Source organism: Tachysurus fulvidraco, chromosome 11 (genome assembly GCF_022655615.1).
Source record: "Tachysurus fulvidraco isolate hzauxx_2018 chromosome 11, HZAU_PFXX_2.0, whole genome shotgun sequence".
In the NCBI taxonomy this organism is placed as follows: Eukaryota; Metazoa; Chordata; class Actinopteri; order Siluriformes; family Bagridae; genus Tachysurus; species Tachysurus fulvidraco.
The window spans coordinates 24,044,925-24,062,424 of record NC_062528.1 but is presented as its reverse complement, the minus strand read 5'-3'; the positions used below and the strand labels follow the sequence as shown (position 1 = coordinate 24,062,424).

Sequence of the window (17,500 nt, the reverse complement as noted above, 5' to 3'; positions counted from 1 at the left end):
AATGTCACACATGCGCACCGAACACTCTCTCCGCCCATATTGACAAGACACGCCCCTTTCTGCTCATTGGCTACACGTGTTTTTTTTTTGTTTTGTTTGTCGTCCCCACTTGGTTTTCTGAAGCATTTCTCCAACAACGGAGACCGCACCTTTAAACATTAGCTTTAAACATAATTTGACATGGACAAAACCTTCCACTGAACATCCATAAGATTTTATCTCACTGACTTTGACTTTATTATGAATGAAGGGGTATCGTTATTATTATCGGACCACCATGCGTTATTATTTACCCCCATGCGTTATTATTTACCCCCATGCTTTCCTCTGCAAAAGATAACAAAGCTTTGATGTCTAAGATCAAAGGCTTGATTGCCCTCCATGTAAGAAATAAAACTGTGTGTGTGTTGTTCCATTAGAGGAAAATAATCAACAACAGGGTGATGTGATGAGCAGAGTTTCTGTTGCTATAGAAACAGTAAGGTACCAAACCGAGTGCATCGATGTTGTACAAAATTTAATCAGCATTTTTTTGCCTTGTGTAAGCTCTATTAGTGTTAATGAGGTGAGGTGTGTTTATACTGACGAGACAAAGATCACAACCTGAACAAATATTTCAGGCTTAGGATAATTCACCTGTGTGTTTGTGTGCGTGTGTATATGTTTGTGTGCGTGTGTGTATGTTTATGTGTACGTGTGTGTGTATGTGTGTGTGTGTGTGTGTGTGTGTGTGTATACACACACACACACACACACACACATCATACACACACACACCAAAAAAAAATCACTTCACAAAAATCACCCTGAGAAAATGATTTATGTTCTCAAGTAGCACAAAATAATCTGCAGCAGATACAGAAACAAATGAAAAAATATTTCTTTTCCTCCCTTCTTTCATCCTTTTCTAAATCCTTCCCTCCATCCTCTCTCTGTCTGTCTCTTTTTGTCAAAGGTTTTACAGATTTTTCTCCCTCTTTAATGTGCTACTAACGTGTTAAATATAAATGTATTGTGTAGCAGTAAAAGTGAGTGAGCTGCTGGTGTTTAATAGTGAGATCAGGGACATGATCCAGTCTGTACAGAATAAAGAGAAACTCTCATCACTTTACTGATAAACCAACAGTCATATTAACTACATCTCACCCCCACCTAGTCTACACCCAACTCACTCACTCTGACTCTGTCTCTGTGTCTCTGTGTCTCTCTCTCTCTCTCTGTCTCGTTCTCTCTCCCAACTCTCTCTCTCTCTCTCTCCCCCCAACTCACTCTCTCTCTCTCCCTCCCCCCAACTCACTCTCTCTTTCAACTCACTCACTCTCTCTCTCAACTCTCGCTCTCTCCCCCAACTCACTCTCTCTCTCCCCCCAACTCACTCTCTCTCTCTCCCTCCCCCTCTCTCTCTGCCCATCTCTTTCTCCCTCTCTCTCTCTCTCTCTCCCCCCAACTCTCTCTCTATCGGCCCATCTCTCTCTCTCTCTCTCTCTCTCCCTCTCTTTCTCTCTCCTCCACTCCCTCCTCTACTCCCTCTCTTTCTCTCTCTTCCACTCCCTCCTCTACTCCCTCTCTCTCCTCCACTCCCTCCCTCTGTGTGTGTATGTCTGCCCATCCCTCTCTCTCCCTGTTTAGCTCAGGTGTTCCTGCATGCTCATCACTTTTTTATATAAATAAAGTCACAGTTAGTGTTATGAGGGGTTTTTGTCTGCTTTGGTTATCTGCACAAAACAAACCCAACACACAACTCATCCCTTAATGTAATTAGTGTCACACAGTGATGAGTGATTACTGATGTTGTACACAAAACCAAATGGAGTGGGGGGGGACACGTGGTCTGGTGTCTCTTCAGCTCCCCCACTCTCAGCTTTAGTTCCTTCTTGTGATTATTTTGTCACATATGAGCTGTTAAGTGTACAGGGATGTCAGGAAGGACAATAATACATTATGTAGCCTTTATGTACGTCACTAGCACTAGCTAGTCTGAGACTCGTCACCTGTTACCTAGTCTACAGAAGGATAAAGGTAAGAAACAACGCTAAAGCAAAATACAGCTATTCCAAATAATTTTAATTAACTATAATAACTTTAATTTACAAACTAATTTCAACACTAAACTATTTTTGTTGCTGAGTAAAACAGCAGTAAAGCCAACAATAATCATCCAACACTGTGTAAGAGAGCGCAGAGTCGACAGTGTGACTCATACTCAACTCTAACATCATCAACTATAACAACTTCAGTCTCTCAAGTCCATTAAGGCTGAGAGAGAGAGAGAGAGACAGGGGGGGAGAGAGAGAGACAGAGAGAGAGAGAGAGAGAGAGAGAGAGACAGACAGGGGGGGAGAGAGAGAGACAGAGAGAGAGACAGAAAAAGGCAGAGAGAGAGAGACAGAAAGAGAAAGAGAGAGACAGGGGGAGAAAGACAGGGGGAGAGAGAGACAGAGAGAGAGACAGAAAAAGGCAGAGAGAGAGAGAGAGAGAGAGAGAGAGAGAGAGAGAGAGAGAGACAGAAAGAGAAAGAGAGAGACAGAGAGAGAAAGAGAGAGAGACAGAGACAAATAGACAGAGACATTAAGGGCAGCCCTGTTGTCTCGTTACTCTTCATAAATGCTACAGCTCCGTGTCTACCGTGGTCATTACCCATAATGCACTGCAGTGATGAACCGTGGACATTAATAATCCCGTACGGCGTGAAGTTATGTGTGTTTTCTGTAACACATCACATATGAACTGGACATGATCCAGCACGCTACAGCTCATAACAGCTCATTATTAAAGTCACAAACTCTTGTTGCTTGGCAACCGAAACAACGCACAGATGCTGGAAACAATCAAAGAAAAAACAGCTAGCTAATGATTACACGAACACCCACGTAGCTCGAACCTCTATTCCTCCTATCCACTCGCTCTCCATTTGTCTTTTTGTCCTTTCTTTTTAGTTATCTCTCTCACTCACACACACACACACACACACACACACACACACACACACACACACACACACACACCCCTCTACCCATGTTTCACCTGTCTAATTCTTTCTTTCCTCCATTCTTTACATTCCTCTGGATCTTTCTCCCACTTTCTTACACTTATCCTCTCCTCACTGTTTTTTCACACTTTCCATCTTTCCTCTAATTTCTTTCTCTCTTCATCTTATTTTGTTTTTCCATTACTCTCTCATTTTCTCTCTCTCTCTATCACTGTCTCCCTTTCCCTATTTCAGACCCCTCTCAGTCTCTGTACCTTCTCTTTCTCTCTTTCCTAAGCGCATGTTTCCTGTTCCATCTCCGTCTCTATCCATCTTTCCTTCTCTGACTCTCTAAACTGTACTCTGTGCTCATTCACCTCTCTCCCTTTTCTCCATTTCCATTTCTCTTCCCCAAGCTCTTTTCTCCCTCTCTCCATCTCCCCCAATCTATATCTCTTGTTTCTATTTCTCCATTCTCCTAAGATGTACTGTACCGCTCTCTCTCTCTTTCTCTCTGTCTGTCTGTCTGTCCGTCCCCGTCCCCGTCCCCCCCAGCTCTTCTACCCCTCCTCTCTCTCAGCAGTAGATTATTATTTGGGTTTTTTAATCCTGTGTTTATACACCAGGTTTAGAAACATGTTCTGAACCGTAAGAGCTACAGAACCACTTTTTCCTGTTGTAAATGTGGCAGTAGAGACGTGAAGCTCGCACACACACACACACACACACACACACACGTGAGCACACGTCGGTGCCGACTTCCCATTTAGCCGTGAATAGGAGAGCAACGGCAACGAATCACGAGGCAGTGGAGAGAATAAAGCAAAACCCCCAACCCCCACTGCATCACCCCAGAGTAACCCTACCCCCCTGCTTATTCAAACACACACACACACAGTAACAGCACCATCATTATAGCACCACACCACATTGCTGTGCAGCTCCTCTGAGAATAGCAGCTCAGTGACAAAGTTTTATACGAAATGTCGATGTAACATTTAAGTCGCTTAATAAATAAATTAACTTAATAATAAAATGTTTATATAAGATTCATATCTGTGTGCTGATTGAACTCGAAGGTGCAGGTGTAGAGCAAACGTCTGCTTTAATTTGATTGTTCATACATACATATTTACATTATTAATTATCAACAGGACATTTATAAAAAAAATAAACAGTAACATAATATTAACAATAAAAATATACAGTTAAAATTCACGTTTTTTTTATTCCGAGGTTCTCTGCACGTCGATGATCTGATGTTTTTTTCCGAACCTTTAGCGTTTCTTCACCCTAACGGCATCTCGTATCAGCTCCATTCTGATCTTATTAAAACTTTACACCTCGAGTGAATCTTTACAGGTTTAAACATGTACACGTTATTAGACAATACTGACGACATCGTACGTGTAACAGTGGACTAGGTTCTGTTTTGCGTAGCCGAGCGACGTCGCTTTGTGTTTTTATCGTTTAAAACGTAAATAGCATCTACTTTATTCTAACACTATTAAATTTGAACAAATCTGATAGCCTAGCTAAACACTAGACAATTTTCTGAACAATTTTGGGCCCGATTTGCCCCTTTGAGGGTTTGTGGGGGGCGTGGCCTGATTCTAGGCTCGTTATAACGGTTACGTGTTTAAATAATCCTGAAGTGTGTGATGTCAATACGACTACCGTACTGTTCCTGATTAAGTCAGAGACCCTGATCTCGAACCGTAAATATCGGTCACGTTGACGCTGTGAAATTGTTGCTACGGACGACAGATGTGTGTGTTTGTGTGTGTGTGTGTGTGTGTTTGGGAGGCTATAAACCAGTTGAAACTGTCCTCATGTCTGAAGATGTATAGTTTAGTGTGTATTCAGCCTTCAGACCAACATTTAGCTACTACACGACCTGACATGTGACAAGACGAGACTTTAAGTCACGGCACCACCTGGTGGTCACTCGTAGAAGCGTCATTTTAATCAGAGAAATAAATTGTAACGCTCAATTAACCCTTAACGAGGTGAAGAGACAAATCAACGTGTTTCACGATAAACTCCAACGTCTTTATGCGATACGTCTTTATGACGATATTATTACAAAATCCCACAACATCATCACGATATCGCTCGTGGTTTAGGTCACATATATTTTAGAGTTTACTAAAAGATTACTGCACATTATTAGGACACTTTTTAGTGAAAAACACGAACACACAATTACCTCCAACAGCCTCCATGTGGATTATTGGATAAATAAACGTGCGTAGTGACGTCATTTATTACCGAAACCACGAGATTGTAATGATTTATTCAGTGTCATATCGTTAAATATTTAATATCGCAGATATTTTCACCGTTATTCATTCCATCCTATTTTGTTGTCGTTATTTAATTTGTTACACCCGACATCTTTGTGGAGGCGTTACAGTGTGTTGTGTGATTAATCAATTTAGTTTTTAATTAGTAATTAACACAAAAACACAAGAGTTTTATAAAGTCCTCTTGCATCCTGGACTACGAGTGAAGCTCCTAAATGAAGACCAAACTTTACTCAGGGATTAATGGTGTTAACACGACCAAACTGAAAGGAAATGAGACACTTTAGATGGAGAGATAGAGAGATAGATAGATAGTTTTTCTTTACCTTATTGCAGTATGAGGAGTCTGAATATCTGGAGTCTGAATAATGTGATGGTCCCAGTCTGGAGTCTGAATAATGTGATGGTCCCAGTCTGGAGTCTGAACAGTGTGATGGTCCCAGTCTGGATGGATCTGTTACTGATGGAGGAGGAGGAGGATAAAATCTCACATCCATTTCACTGGAAAAAAGAAAAAAAAAAAAAAACACAACCAAGAAAAAAGAAAAAATCTCTTTTTCTCTCCACGTCAGTATCACTGACACGCCGCCTCCCAAAGGATGAAAGGAAAGACGGGATCAAAACGTGAAGTGTAATAAGTGATAATTGTAGTTAAGTTTAAAGACAAAAACAAGCCCCTTCACTTCGGCACCTTCACATCCGTTCGCGGGGTTTCTGAGGGAAGAAAGAAATGAAACAAACTTCGGAATAAAAAGGTGTTTTTACACCTGTGTGGCATCAAAACCAGAGAGAAATCAACCGTCTCTGAGGAAACGACGTGTGTTTGCTTTTCTTTTCTTTTCTTTTTTTCTACACGGAAACGAGAAGCCAAAAGAAGCGCCGCGGTTAGCCAGAGAGCTAACTTCGTACCTCACTGCTGCGTGCGCGTGTGTGTGCGCGTGTGAGTGCGTGTGCAGCTACGGGACGGTGGTGATGCGTTCCGATAGGGGGCGCTGTAGTGTTCCTTCATAACCAGTCTGAGTTTTTTTTATTTGTGTTTGTTGCTTTGTCTTCTTGCATATTTTCTGTTTAAACGTTCTGTTATTCTTTCATAATCTAAACTTCTCCCTAATTCATCTTCTGCAACATGTGGTAATATAACTATGATATAACATAAGCGTTAATGAGCATAAACGCCACTGTCCTGTGTTATGGCACAGTAAGAGTGATCTGATTATGTTTATGATTAAAACACATTTTAAAAGTCTTTATACAAAACCTGAAAGATGTTATGTGCACTTTCTTTTAATTGGGTTTCTAACGGTGCACGACCTCTTCACTATGATGTCACTGTGATGTCACTATGATGTTTCTATGATGTGACTGTGATGTCATTATGACGCCAGTCTGATGTCACTAAGATGTCTCTATGATGTGGCTATGATGTCACTGTGATGTCACTGTGATATTTCTATGATATTATTATGATTTCATTATAATGCCACTCTGATGTCACTATGATGTGACTATGATGCCAGTCTGATGTCACTATGATGTCACTATGATGTCACTATGACGCCAGTCTGATGTCATTATGATGTGACTATGATATCATTATGATGTGACTATGATGTCATTATGATGCCACTTTGATGTCATTATGACGCCACTCTGATGTCACTATGATGTTACTATGATGTCATTATGACACCACTCTGATGTCACTATTATATGACTATGATGTCATTATGATGCCACTTTGATGTCATTATGACGCCACTCTGATGTCACTATTATGTGACTATGATGTCATTATGATGTGACTATGATGTCATTGTGATGCCACTTTGATGTCATTATGATGCCACTCTGATGTCACTATGATGTGACTTTTATGTGACTATGATGCCATTATGCCGCCCCTCTTATGTCACTATGATGTGACTATGGTGTCATTATGACGCCACTCTGATGTCACTATTATGTGACATCAGAGTGACATCAGATGTCACTATTATGTGACTATGATGTCACTATGATGTCATTATGATGCCAATCTGATGTCACTATGATGTGACTGTGATGTCATTATGACGCCAGTCTGATGTCACTATGACGTGACTATGACATCATTATGATGTGACTATGATGTTATTATGATGTCACTGTGATGTCACTATGATGTCACTATGATGCTTTGCACCATCATTACAGTAAAACTAGCTGATTGTGGTGTATATTTATAGATGATGCTCATAAACCTGAAGGTCCAAAAAAATAAACATGGGGTTAGGCTTAGGGTTAGCCTTATACACCATGCTAACTAGGTAAATTATCTGAGAATCAGATCTCCATCAAATGTTCACCCTAAGCATAATGGAGTGAAACCCATTTTCTGCTAGCTATGATGTCTGCCACCAATTTATTTTCGACTCAAGTCCAGTTCATACGGTTCTGATGTGTATCTCAGCAGCCAGGTTTCCTATTGTGCAAGTGGAAATGCAGAAAGAAATGAGGGTGAGATTCAAACCCAGCGTCCAGCGGCTCAGCCTGCACCTGCGTCTTGCCCATAAAATTGTACATAATATGAAACAGAACATTGAGCATATTTACTACATGAATTACAGAATGCTTTTATTAGTTCCTTGACGTTGCAGAAACAGGTTTCTATAAAAAATACTATAAAAGAGAGAGAGACAAATACATTTTTTAAAAATGGAAGAAGCTGTTAAAGGTGCTTATAAATAATGTTTCATATCTGTACATGAAACAAGGTGAATATATACAGTACGGCAGGTTGCTATAACAATCATGTGCACTGTAAATCAGATCAGGTTTCAGTCATGTGATGTTGCTTCGATTGGGGACTTTTTAGACTTGTCTCAAAAGACAAATTCTATGGGTACGGGTCACCATACTTAGCTGTTTGTCACGTCACTTTATTCATAAAGGCCAAGGACATCATGTTAAGACACGAGACCATCGATTTTTACTTCACAAATAAAGAAATCCACAGATTTATTGTGATACAGCATTAAGTCTATATTTTTAAAGCACAGAAACAGGCACGAGGCAAATTAGTGCAATATCACATTTTTGTAAGATGAAATTGTGTCTTATTTTACAAATGTTGTTAGCTATGATTCCAAAACAGTCCCTTAACAATGACTGGGACAAAAACACACAGAGTAACGTCTCCACAAAACAAAATATATTACTGGAAAAAATGTAAGTTTAAACCCTGATGATGTCAAGAGTCCAAGAGAGCAAGATTAGCCATGCTGTCAGGAGGGAAGGGGAATAATCTCTCTCCCCTGTCAATCACAGTGACACCAGCTAATCCTAGTCGTCTGTGAGCTCGTGTGTGTCACAGGACACACAGCGCTTTCCTCCTAATGTGTTCTAACTAGGGTAGCACGTTCGCCTCACACCTCCAGGGTCGGGGTTCGATTCCCGCCTCCGCCTTGTGTGTGCGGAGTTTGCATGTTCTCCCCGTGCCTCGGGGGTTTCCTCCGGGTACTCCGGTTTCCTCCCCCGGTCCAAAGACATGCATAGTAGGTTGATTGGCATCTCTGGAAAATTGTCCATAGTGTGTGAGTGTGTGAGTGAATGAGAGTGTGTGTGTGCCCGGTGATGGGTTGGCACTCCGTCCAGGGTGTATCCTGCCTCGATGCCCGATGATGCCTGAGATAGGCACAGGCTCCCCGTGACCCGAGGTAGTTCGGATAAAGCGGTAGAAAATGAGTGAGAGTGAGTGAGAGTGTTCTAACTAATCACAGAAACTAAGTTTCTGCCAAGCATTCACCTTCACACATCATACAGTAACTAAGGGAAGGAAGAAACGGGATTTAAGTAAAATTTAAGTGACGTGACATACGGCTAAGTACGGTGACCCATACTCGGAATTCGTTCTCTGAATTTAACCCATCCAAAGTGCACACGCACAGCAGTGAACACACACACCGTGAACACACACCATGAACACACACCCGGAGCAGTGGGCAACCATTTATGCTGCGGTGCCTGGGGAGCAGTTCGGTGCCTTGCTCAAGGGCACCTCAGTCGTGGCCGGCCCGAGACTCAAACCCACAACCTTAGGGTTAGGAGTCAGACTTTCTAACCATTAGGCCACGACTTGAAGAAATCAGAATTTAAAGTCGTCACAATCCTTACGTTTCAGGGCCGTGTGGATTTAGCCATGCTGAAAGCGAGTGATTTCCCTTTTCTACAGGCAGGGCCTTGGTTATTTACTATAAACATGTTTTATTAAATCATGTTGAACACAGGGATAAAGTCAGACACCCCTGATGTGGAATAACGGTGCGATTCTGGAGAAACAAGTATGAGCGCTCATCAGGTCACGTAAAGTCAAACCCAGAATCTTAAATGGAAAAAGGGGAGAAAAAAATCGTAGCGCTCAATCAGTGAAGCCGAGCACAGAGCTTTCACGAGAGAGGAGAGGAGGAGGCTTCAGAAAAAGCTGCTTTTACAGAATTAAAATAGAGAGCTGTCAGACTTCTCTGTCTCACGCTCGATTAAAGTGAGACGTGCAGTGATGTCAGCCTTTTAAACGTGCATTTACTCATGACATTGACACGTAAAACTTCTATTTCCGTTCATTTACGTATTTATTTGTCTGCATTAATCTTCTGCTGTTTATGAAAACAGAGATGTGGCGACGTGACTGGGGTTTCTGGGTTGCACACAAACTAAAAAAGACTAGTACGTTTCTGTAAAGCTCATACTGCACCGTGTCATGCGGTGTGAGACTCTACCCATGTAAATGTGCTGCGACCTTTTCATAGCCACTGTACCATTTAAAGTCTGATGGCGTTTTGATGGTTTTTTTATGATAGTGCATGTACTATTTAGAAACTGAAATCCCTGTGAGGGCCATGCTGTCCTCCTTCCTCTTCAGACGACTGATTTCTCGTTTAGATAGAGAGAGACCTATATTTCTTCTCATTCTGTTAACATGGGGAGTTATGTTTCTGTGAAGATGAAAAATACTGCGTAACACTGATACAGTCTGACAAGCCTTTGCTGGAATACTCTCTCTCTCTCTCTCTCTCTCTCTCTCTCTCTCTCTCTCTCTCTTTCTCTCTCTCTTTGCTCTTATCTCTCTGTCCCTTAACACCATGACTTCTTTAGGAAGAACATTAGGTTATATAAGATGTAAGAAACTGTTAAACAAAATGGTAGAGCTTAATAATATGTAGGATACTGGTCTGTTGTCCTGAACATGGTTTCATTGATAATTGTGAAAGGACTCATTCATTCATTCATTCATTCATTCATTCATTTTCTACCGCTTATCCGAACTTCTCGGGTCACAGGGAGCCTATGGCTCTCAGGCGTCATCGGGTATCGAGGCAGGATACACCCTGGATGGAGTGCCAACCCATCGCAGGGCACACACACACTCTCATTCACTCACACACTCACACACTACAGACAATTTTCCAGAGATGCCAATCAACCTACCATGTCTTTGCATGTCTTTGGACCCCCCGAGGCACGAGGAGAACATGCAAACTCCACACACACAAGGCAGTGGCTGGAGGTGTGAGGCGGGCTCACTAGTACAAATTATAGGATGCATAGATTTACTGGTTACTGCTTTGGGGATGTCAACTAGTCAGGTGGTGGAAGACACTGTGGGGAAGGTAAAGAAAGGTTCTTTTTGAAACCAAACCTACAGTCCTACACCATATCTGATGCAGTCTTTGCTAAAGCAGCATGAAAATGTCCTGACTCAGTGTTGGGCTTAACAATAAAAAACTGATGAATTTAAGTTAGTCATGTTTTACTGCGAAGGGTTAATATAAATCTGTTAATGTTTTTCATTTATAAAACAACTAAACATTTTAAGAAAGCCCAAAATTTTTCAATAAACACAAATATCAAAGACATGATCATCAACCCTTAAAGATTCCACTTGCTTCTTATCTTATTAACATGTCAGGAAAATTCTTAGGTCTGTTTCAAAAGATCACTCAAAGTGAGATAAGTAGAACATTTCTGCTTGTTATTTTCAGTTGCCTGCTAACGAGAATTTCTGTCCAACAAATCATGAAGGCAGTGATTAAGGCAGTTAATGACGACACACGGCTGGAACACTATTACTGACTAGTTGAGTAGGAGGAGACTCCAGATACAATTAGGACTGAGGACACAATAAAAGACAGAAGTTGCTGACTAGTTAAACATTGGTGTATGCAGTTTGGGAACAATGGTGACTACAGGGGTAAGTTTGGCATTTGTGGGGCTTTTTCTTGCCTTCAGTGCTGTGAGCAGTGTTCCTGCAGCCCCACCAAATGTGAAAAAGCTCTCTCAGGATCCTCAGCTTCCTGGGATGCCCACTGTGCTGCCACAGACAACAGGCCAGGTTCAGAAATGCCAAGTGCAAGACTATGAAAGAATTCCTTGTGGAGAACCTGGCATCGTGGCTACTCGGTGTAACGCCATAAACTGCTGTTTTGATGGTCAACACTGCTATTATGGGAAAACTGGTAAGTGTGAAATCCTGCTTGACTTGTTATTGGGGTTTAACATGAAACTGATCCCTTTCTTTTTTGGTGTTCCCAGTGACTGTCCAGTGTACAATTGATGGCCAGTTTGTGTTGGTGGCAGCCAGAGATACAACCCGTCCCAGGATAAGCCTGGAGTCCATCAGCCTGTTGGGAGGAAACAGTGGACCCTGTAGTCCTGTTGACTCAAATGCAGCCTTTGCTATTTACCAGTTTGCTGTGACTGCTTGTGGGACAACCATGATGGTTTGTGTCACTTTATTTTTCTTCCCCTAACTGCGTTGTTCATTTCAGGTAGCTGTTTATTGTGCTCTCTACTTTTCTCCTGTCTAGGTAAAAGGTGGTTATGTGGTCTATGAAAACAGGATGGTTTCTTCCTATGAAGTTGGAATTGGACCCCGAGGCTCAATCACAAGAGACACTACTTATGAGTAAGTGAACGAAAACTCCTGGTTGTGGGATTAATTAAGGGGTTTTACTAACCTGCCATTTCCTTTTTGTAGGCTTTACTTCCAGTGTAAATATTCAGGTGTTGGCTTGGCTGCTTTGTCTATTGAGCCTTCAGCTAATGTTGATCCTCTGCCCATCGTTGCTTCTGGACCACTCCAAGTAGAACTAAGACTAGGAAAAGGGCTCTGTCTCACAAAGGGTTGTGTAGAAGGTGAGCGCTGTCTGGATATTAAAATGCAGTTTCAGTAGCTTCAACAGATGCTGACTTCTCCTCTCTCCCAACAGAACAAATAGCCTATAACTCTTACTATAGTGCTAGTGACTACCCTGTGACCAAGGTTCTGAGGGAACCGGTGTACGTCGAAGTGCGCATTGTTGGAAGAACCGATCCAAACATTGTCCTGAGCTTGGGCAACTGCTGGGCTACTTCTTCCCCTAACCCCTACAGTCTTCCCCAGTGGGACCTTCTGGTGTCTGGGTAAGCTTCCGGGTTTTGTTTGTAGCCCAATGTCTATATTGAACAGGAAGTGATGCCCTTATGTATCCCCAAGGTGTCCCTACAAGGATGACCGCTATTTGACCAAGCTGATCCCAGTTAGTGGAACCTCTGGACTTGCATACCCTACCCATTACAGACGCTTTGTCCTGAAGATGTTCACGTTTGTGGACAAGACTTCTATGGCTCCCTTGCAAGAGACGGTAAATGCTCGTTCTTCTGTTCTACATGCTTCTGCATGGTGTGGGTTCTTTTTGTTTAGTTTCCCTTCCTTTCTCTCAGCTCTACATCCACTGCAGTACAGCTGTGTGTCTTCCGAGTGTGGTGGACTCCTGTGAACCAATGTGCACCAGAACAAGTGAGTAGACCCCATGGTGCTGTTTGCTGCTTCTCTTGAGTGGCTTATTGATTTGATTTTTCTTTTTTTAGGAAGAGATGTTTCTGCTGTACAAGGAAACACAGCTCCCACAGGCATAGCATCTAGTGGTGAAGTGATCTTTACCCAGGCGTAAACTAAACTATTAAATAAAGATATTATTTTTCCTTTGTAACTGCATGGCTTGGGTCTTATTTTTCACTTTGCTGGCTGTAGACTTGTAAAATGGCATACATGTTCTACTGAGTAAATTAACCCGGTGAATTGGTACTTTCAGAGCCTTTGTTGCTGTAAATTACCCTGTACTGTATGTATTAGACACAGGGGTTTTAAACTTGTCTACAAAGGACTTGTGTGGGAAGAAGGAATTAATTCTGAAAGCCAAGGTTGTGGAGTTTGCTCACACAACTAGAACAAACCCTGCCACTACATCAGGGTGTTTTTGGGTTTTTTTTTAAACATGCACAGTTAACTCTGCAATGAGGCTTTGAGGGGTAGACATACTAAACTAGTATGGTGCAAGTTCTGCTACCTCATTAGCATCAACAATGTTAACTTCAAGCCAAGATCAAATGATTAACCAGGTACTCAAACTTGCTTGGACTGACAACCTGTATCCTTTCCAGCCCCTACCAAGTAAGCTTGAGTTTTCAGATGGGCCTTAGAATGGAACCAGCCCTTATCCAGCAATGGCTAGGGTAAAGGACATTTTCATTCCCCTTGTTCAGTTGATCTTGGCTTTCATTAGTCTAGTGTGGCCTTAATCTCGAAAAAATCTTCCAGAACATTAGACAATTGCTAAATAATTGACAAGATGGAAGTACTTTTAGGGCAGCTGGAAATTAGCTTTAGGAAGTTCTGGATGGCCTGGCAAAACTGATCCAGACAAATTAGTTCATGCTGTTGTTCCCGCTGTCTTAGACTATTGTAACACCTTGCTGTGTAGATGTTCTAGTAGATAAGCAGGCTCCAGTTAGTGCAGAATTCATCAGCACTTGATAAAAATACCGTTTTTGACGATCAGCCCAATCTTACACTCTGCTTTGGGTCTCAGTCAAAGGTAATGATTAAACACTACTAATGACCTATAAAGAACCGAGTGTTCTAGTGCCTGGCCAGGGGTCAGAAGTGTCTCACAAAGCTCCTTTAGCTATAGAACAGCCTTCCATTTAATGTTTAGAAATTAATGTACTAGTGCATTCAATCAGCTAGCAAGTCAAATTCAAGCTGATTGTGAACATGATTTGTTATTCTGTATTTACTTCTGATTAATTCATTAAACTTTGTCATTACTTGTACATATGACCGGTAACAAGCTATAATAGTTTCAGAGAAGTAAAAAAAATTATTTTAATTGTATTATTTCGTCATACTTTTCCTGCAGCGGCAATTATGTACTCTGGACGACTGGTAGGTTTTAGGTTTAAATCCCAACACTTTTGGTCATCACTGTGAAAGTTTTACTTCGGTAAATGTCATTTTGGGCTGCCAGCATTGAGGCTGCCCACGTGGCCAGGCTTCTTTTATAAAAACGATTAAAGGGTAAATCAAATAAAACAACAGTGGTGGAGGAGGTGTTGATGTTTTTTTTCCCTATAGATAAATAGAAATAAAGATGGGGAGGAGGAGGAGGAGGAATATAAAACAGGGGGCAGGATGTCCTGTTCTTTATCAATTTGAGGTGTTGGTGTGATTCATTATTTCCAAACACTGTGGTTGTGATAATGATGGTGATCTGATAGGAACAGAAAAAAACAAAACCACAGTGGAACAGAGACCACGGTTCTGTTCAGATTCACATCCTCCTACGCTAGTGCTGACTGCTAATGTGTAGAACAGCGTGCTTTTATGTGGTCAAAGCCATGTCAGCAGTTTTTTTTTCTTTTTTTTTTTCAAAGGCTGTTAATCTCCATACAATGGCACATATGCCAGACAAAAACACTAGCAAGGCTCCATGACATTCAGCAGCATAGCTAACTGACTGAGGTTGGAATTATTATTGTTGTTGTTGTTATTATTGTTGTTGTTATTAATAAACGTTATCTGCTTTATTTCACACTTTAACAGAGAATTATTTCCTAAAACAATAACCCGCAGCCTGTTCGGTCTTAGAGAAGTTTCATTCTTTTATTTTAGGAGTTATTCAGAGACCACAGCTGAAGAAATTCTGGAAATCATTAACATTTGAGCAACGCTGACATTTAGTTAAGAACAATATACTGTACTGCTCAAATGTACAAAGATGCTCCTATTCTATTAACCTTTCGATATCAATGCACTCTTGAGACGTCGCACGCACACACACATTCGCTCGTGAGAACCGGTTAACATTTAAAGAAGTGCACAGCTGTTTCACCAGTCGCTCACTTCTCATATCTAACCTAACTCATATCTAAGCTAAACTACAGCTACAGTGTAACACTCAAACTATTGGGTTCTTATTTATTTTATTTCGTTAAAAATGCTTTTTTTTTCTTCAATCTTATTGATCTTACACTTTTTTGAAAAAGTTAAAAATAAAAAAGATTGTTGAACGTGTAGGTGTTTGGGAGCTGAACAGAAACTAAACGATGGAGAGAGAAAATGAGGTCAGTGACCTGACACTCTGTCAGGACTCTACATGGTGAGTGTGATGTTTATTCATATGAGACTGTGTTAAGGCTCTAAATAAAAAGAGAGTGTGTGTGTGTGTGTGTGTGTGTGTGTGTGTGTGTGTATTAAAACGTTCAATTTGGAAGAAAAATACTGTATAGGCACAAATAACATTTTGTGTTCAAAAAGAAGAAATTGTGTTCAAGTTCAAGAAGTATAAGTTTTATAATGTCATATAATGGGAGGGTTTTTAATATGATGTAATATAGTGGGAGGAGTTTTGGTTATGATGTAATATAATGGGAGGAGTTTTGGTTATGATGTAATATAATGGGAGGAGTTTTGGTTATGATATAATAAAATGGGAGGAGTTTTGTTTATGATGTGATCAAATGGGAGAGGTTTTGCTTATGATGTAATATAGTGGGAGGAGTTATGGTTATGATGTAATATAATGGGAGGAGTTTTGGTTATGATGCAATATAGTGGGAGGAGTTTTGGTTATGATTTAATATAATGGGAGAAGTTTTTATGATGTAATATAATGAGAGGAGTTTTTATTATGATGTAATATAATGGGAGGAGTTTCGGTTATGATGTAATATAATGGGAGGAGTTTTGGTTATGATGTAATATAGTGGGAGGGGTTTCGGTTATGATATAATAAAATGGGAGGAGTTTTGGTTATGATGTAATATAGTGGGAGGGGTTTTGGTTATGATGTAATATAGTGGGGGGAGTTTTGGTTATGATGTAATATAATGGGAGGAGTTTTGGTTATGATGTAATATAGTGGGAGGAGTTTTGGTTATGATGAAATATAGTGGGAGGAGTTTTGGTTATGATGAAATATAGTGGGAGGAGTTTCGGTTATGATATAATATAGTGGCAGGAGTTTTGGTTATGATGTAATATAGTGGGAGTTTTGGTTATGATGTAATATAGTGGGAGGAGTTTTGGTTATGATGTGTATAGTGGGAGGAGTTTTGGTTATGATGTAATATAGTGGGAGGAGTTTTGGTTATGATGTAATATAGTGGGAGGAGTTTTGGTTATGATGTATAGGGAGGAGTTTTAATGTGAAACCTTTAACCTACACAATGCTATTATCCCACAAGCACTATTTCATACCTTTATGTGTCACAACAGTTTGCCAGATTGTTCTAATTGACAACTGCAGGTCTGAAACATGTCACTAGATCTAAATAATAACTCATTAGTGTTAAAAAGTAGGTGAAAGTAAATATAATGCAGCTGCGGCATGCTGTGAAACTTCTTGTGATTTATCATCTGAAATTGACTGCCAGTTTAATTACAAAGAAAACGATGCATATATTCATGTTTAAACTAATGAGATATACATCAACTGTGTGGAAAGAAATCGGCTTTAGAAATGCAAGAATAAGTAGTGAGGCATTAAATAATGAGGAGAGCTTTGCATTAGAAATCACAGCCTCTGAGCAATAAAAGTGCAAATGTATTCAATGTACACTGCTTGAAATTCATCGCCGGAGAAACAGGCCGTGTGTGTGTGTGTGTGTGTGTGTGTGTGTGTGTGTGTAAGTGTTACTGCATGTGCTGTTTAATATATATATGTGCATTTATATATATATTCATTTCATATTTTGATGATATCGAGAGAGGAGGGAGAGTGTGAGAGGGGGAGATAGGTAAAGAGAGAGGGGGGGATAGGTGGGGATAGAGAGAGAGAGAGAGAGAGAGAGAGAGAGAGAGAGAGGTGGAGAGAGAGAGAGAGAGAGAGAGAGAGAGAGAGAGGTGGAGAGAGAGAGAGAGAGAGAGACA

General features: G+C 40.8%; 2 protein-coding genes across 2 annotated transcripts in view; one reads left to right on the top strand and one right to left on the bottom strand.

Moving 5' to 3' along the window:
• tox (thymocyte selection-associated high mobility group box) overlaps positions 1-6,201 on the bottom strand; it is a 53,538-nt gene extending 47,337 nt beyond the window's left edge. Inside the window, exon 1 of the mRNA XM_027155030.2 lies at positions 5,601-6,201. Within this exon, the coding sequence (XP_027010831.1) occupies positions 5,601-5,771 (171 nt within the window). The 5' untranslated portion in view covers positions 5,772-6,201. The remainder of the gene's footprint in view (positions 1-5,600) is intronic.
• Positions 6,202-11,455: 5,254 nt separating this feature from the next.
• On the top strand, positions 11,456-13,280 carry LOC113647996 (zona pellucida sperm-binding protein 4-like). The gene is made up of 8 exons (XM_027155032.2): positions 11,456-11,765; positions 11,842-12,029; positions 12,117-12,214; positions 12,287-12,444; positions 12,519-12,711; positions 12,785-12,932; positions 13,012-13,087; positions 13,159-13,280. The coding sequence occupies exons 1-8, from the start codon at positions 11,486-11,488 to the stop codon at positions 13,239-13,241; spliced, it is 1,224 nt and encodes a 407-aa protein (XP_027010833.2). The 5' UTR covers positions 11,456-11,485; the 3' UTR covers positions 13,242-13,280.
• The last annotated feature ends 4,220 nt before the right edge of the window (positions 13,281-17,500 follow it).

Excerpts from the sequence above, each read along its gene's own strand:
- LOC113647996 (XM_027155032.2), top strand. The coding sequence starts at position 11,486 with ATGGTGACTACAGGGGTAAGTTTGGCATTTGTGGGGCTTTTTCTTGCC. Across the intron at positions 12,933-13,011 it reads TGGCTCCCTTGCAAGAGACG|CTCTACATCCACTGCAGTAC; the intron begins GTAAATGCTCGT and ends CCTTTCTCTCAG. Across the intron at positions 13,088-13,158 it reads ACCAATGTGCACCAGAACAA|GAAGAGATGTTTCTGCTGTA; the intron begins GTGAGTAGACCC and ends TTCTTTTTTTAG.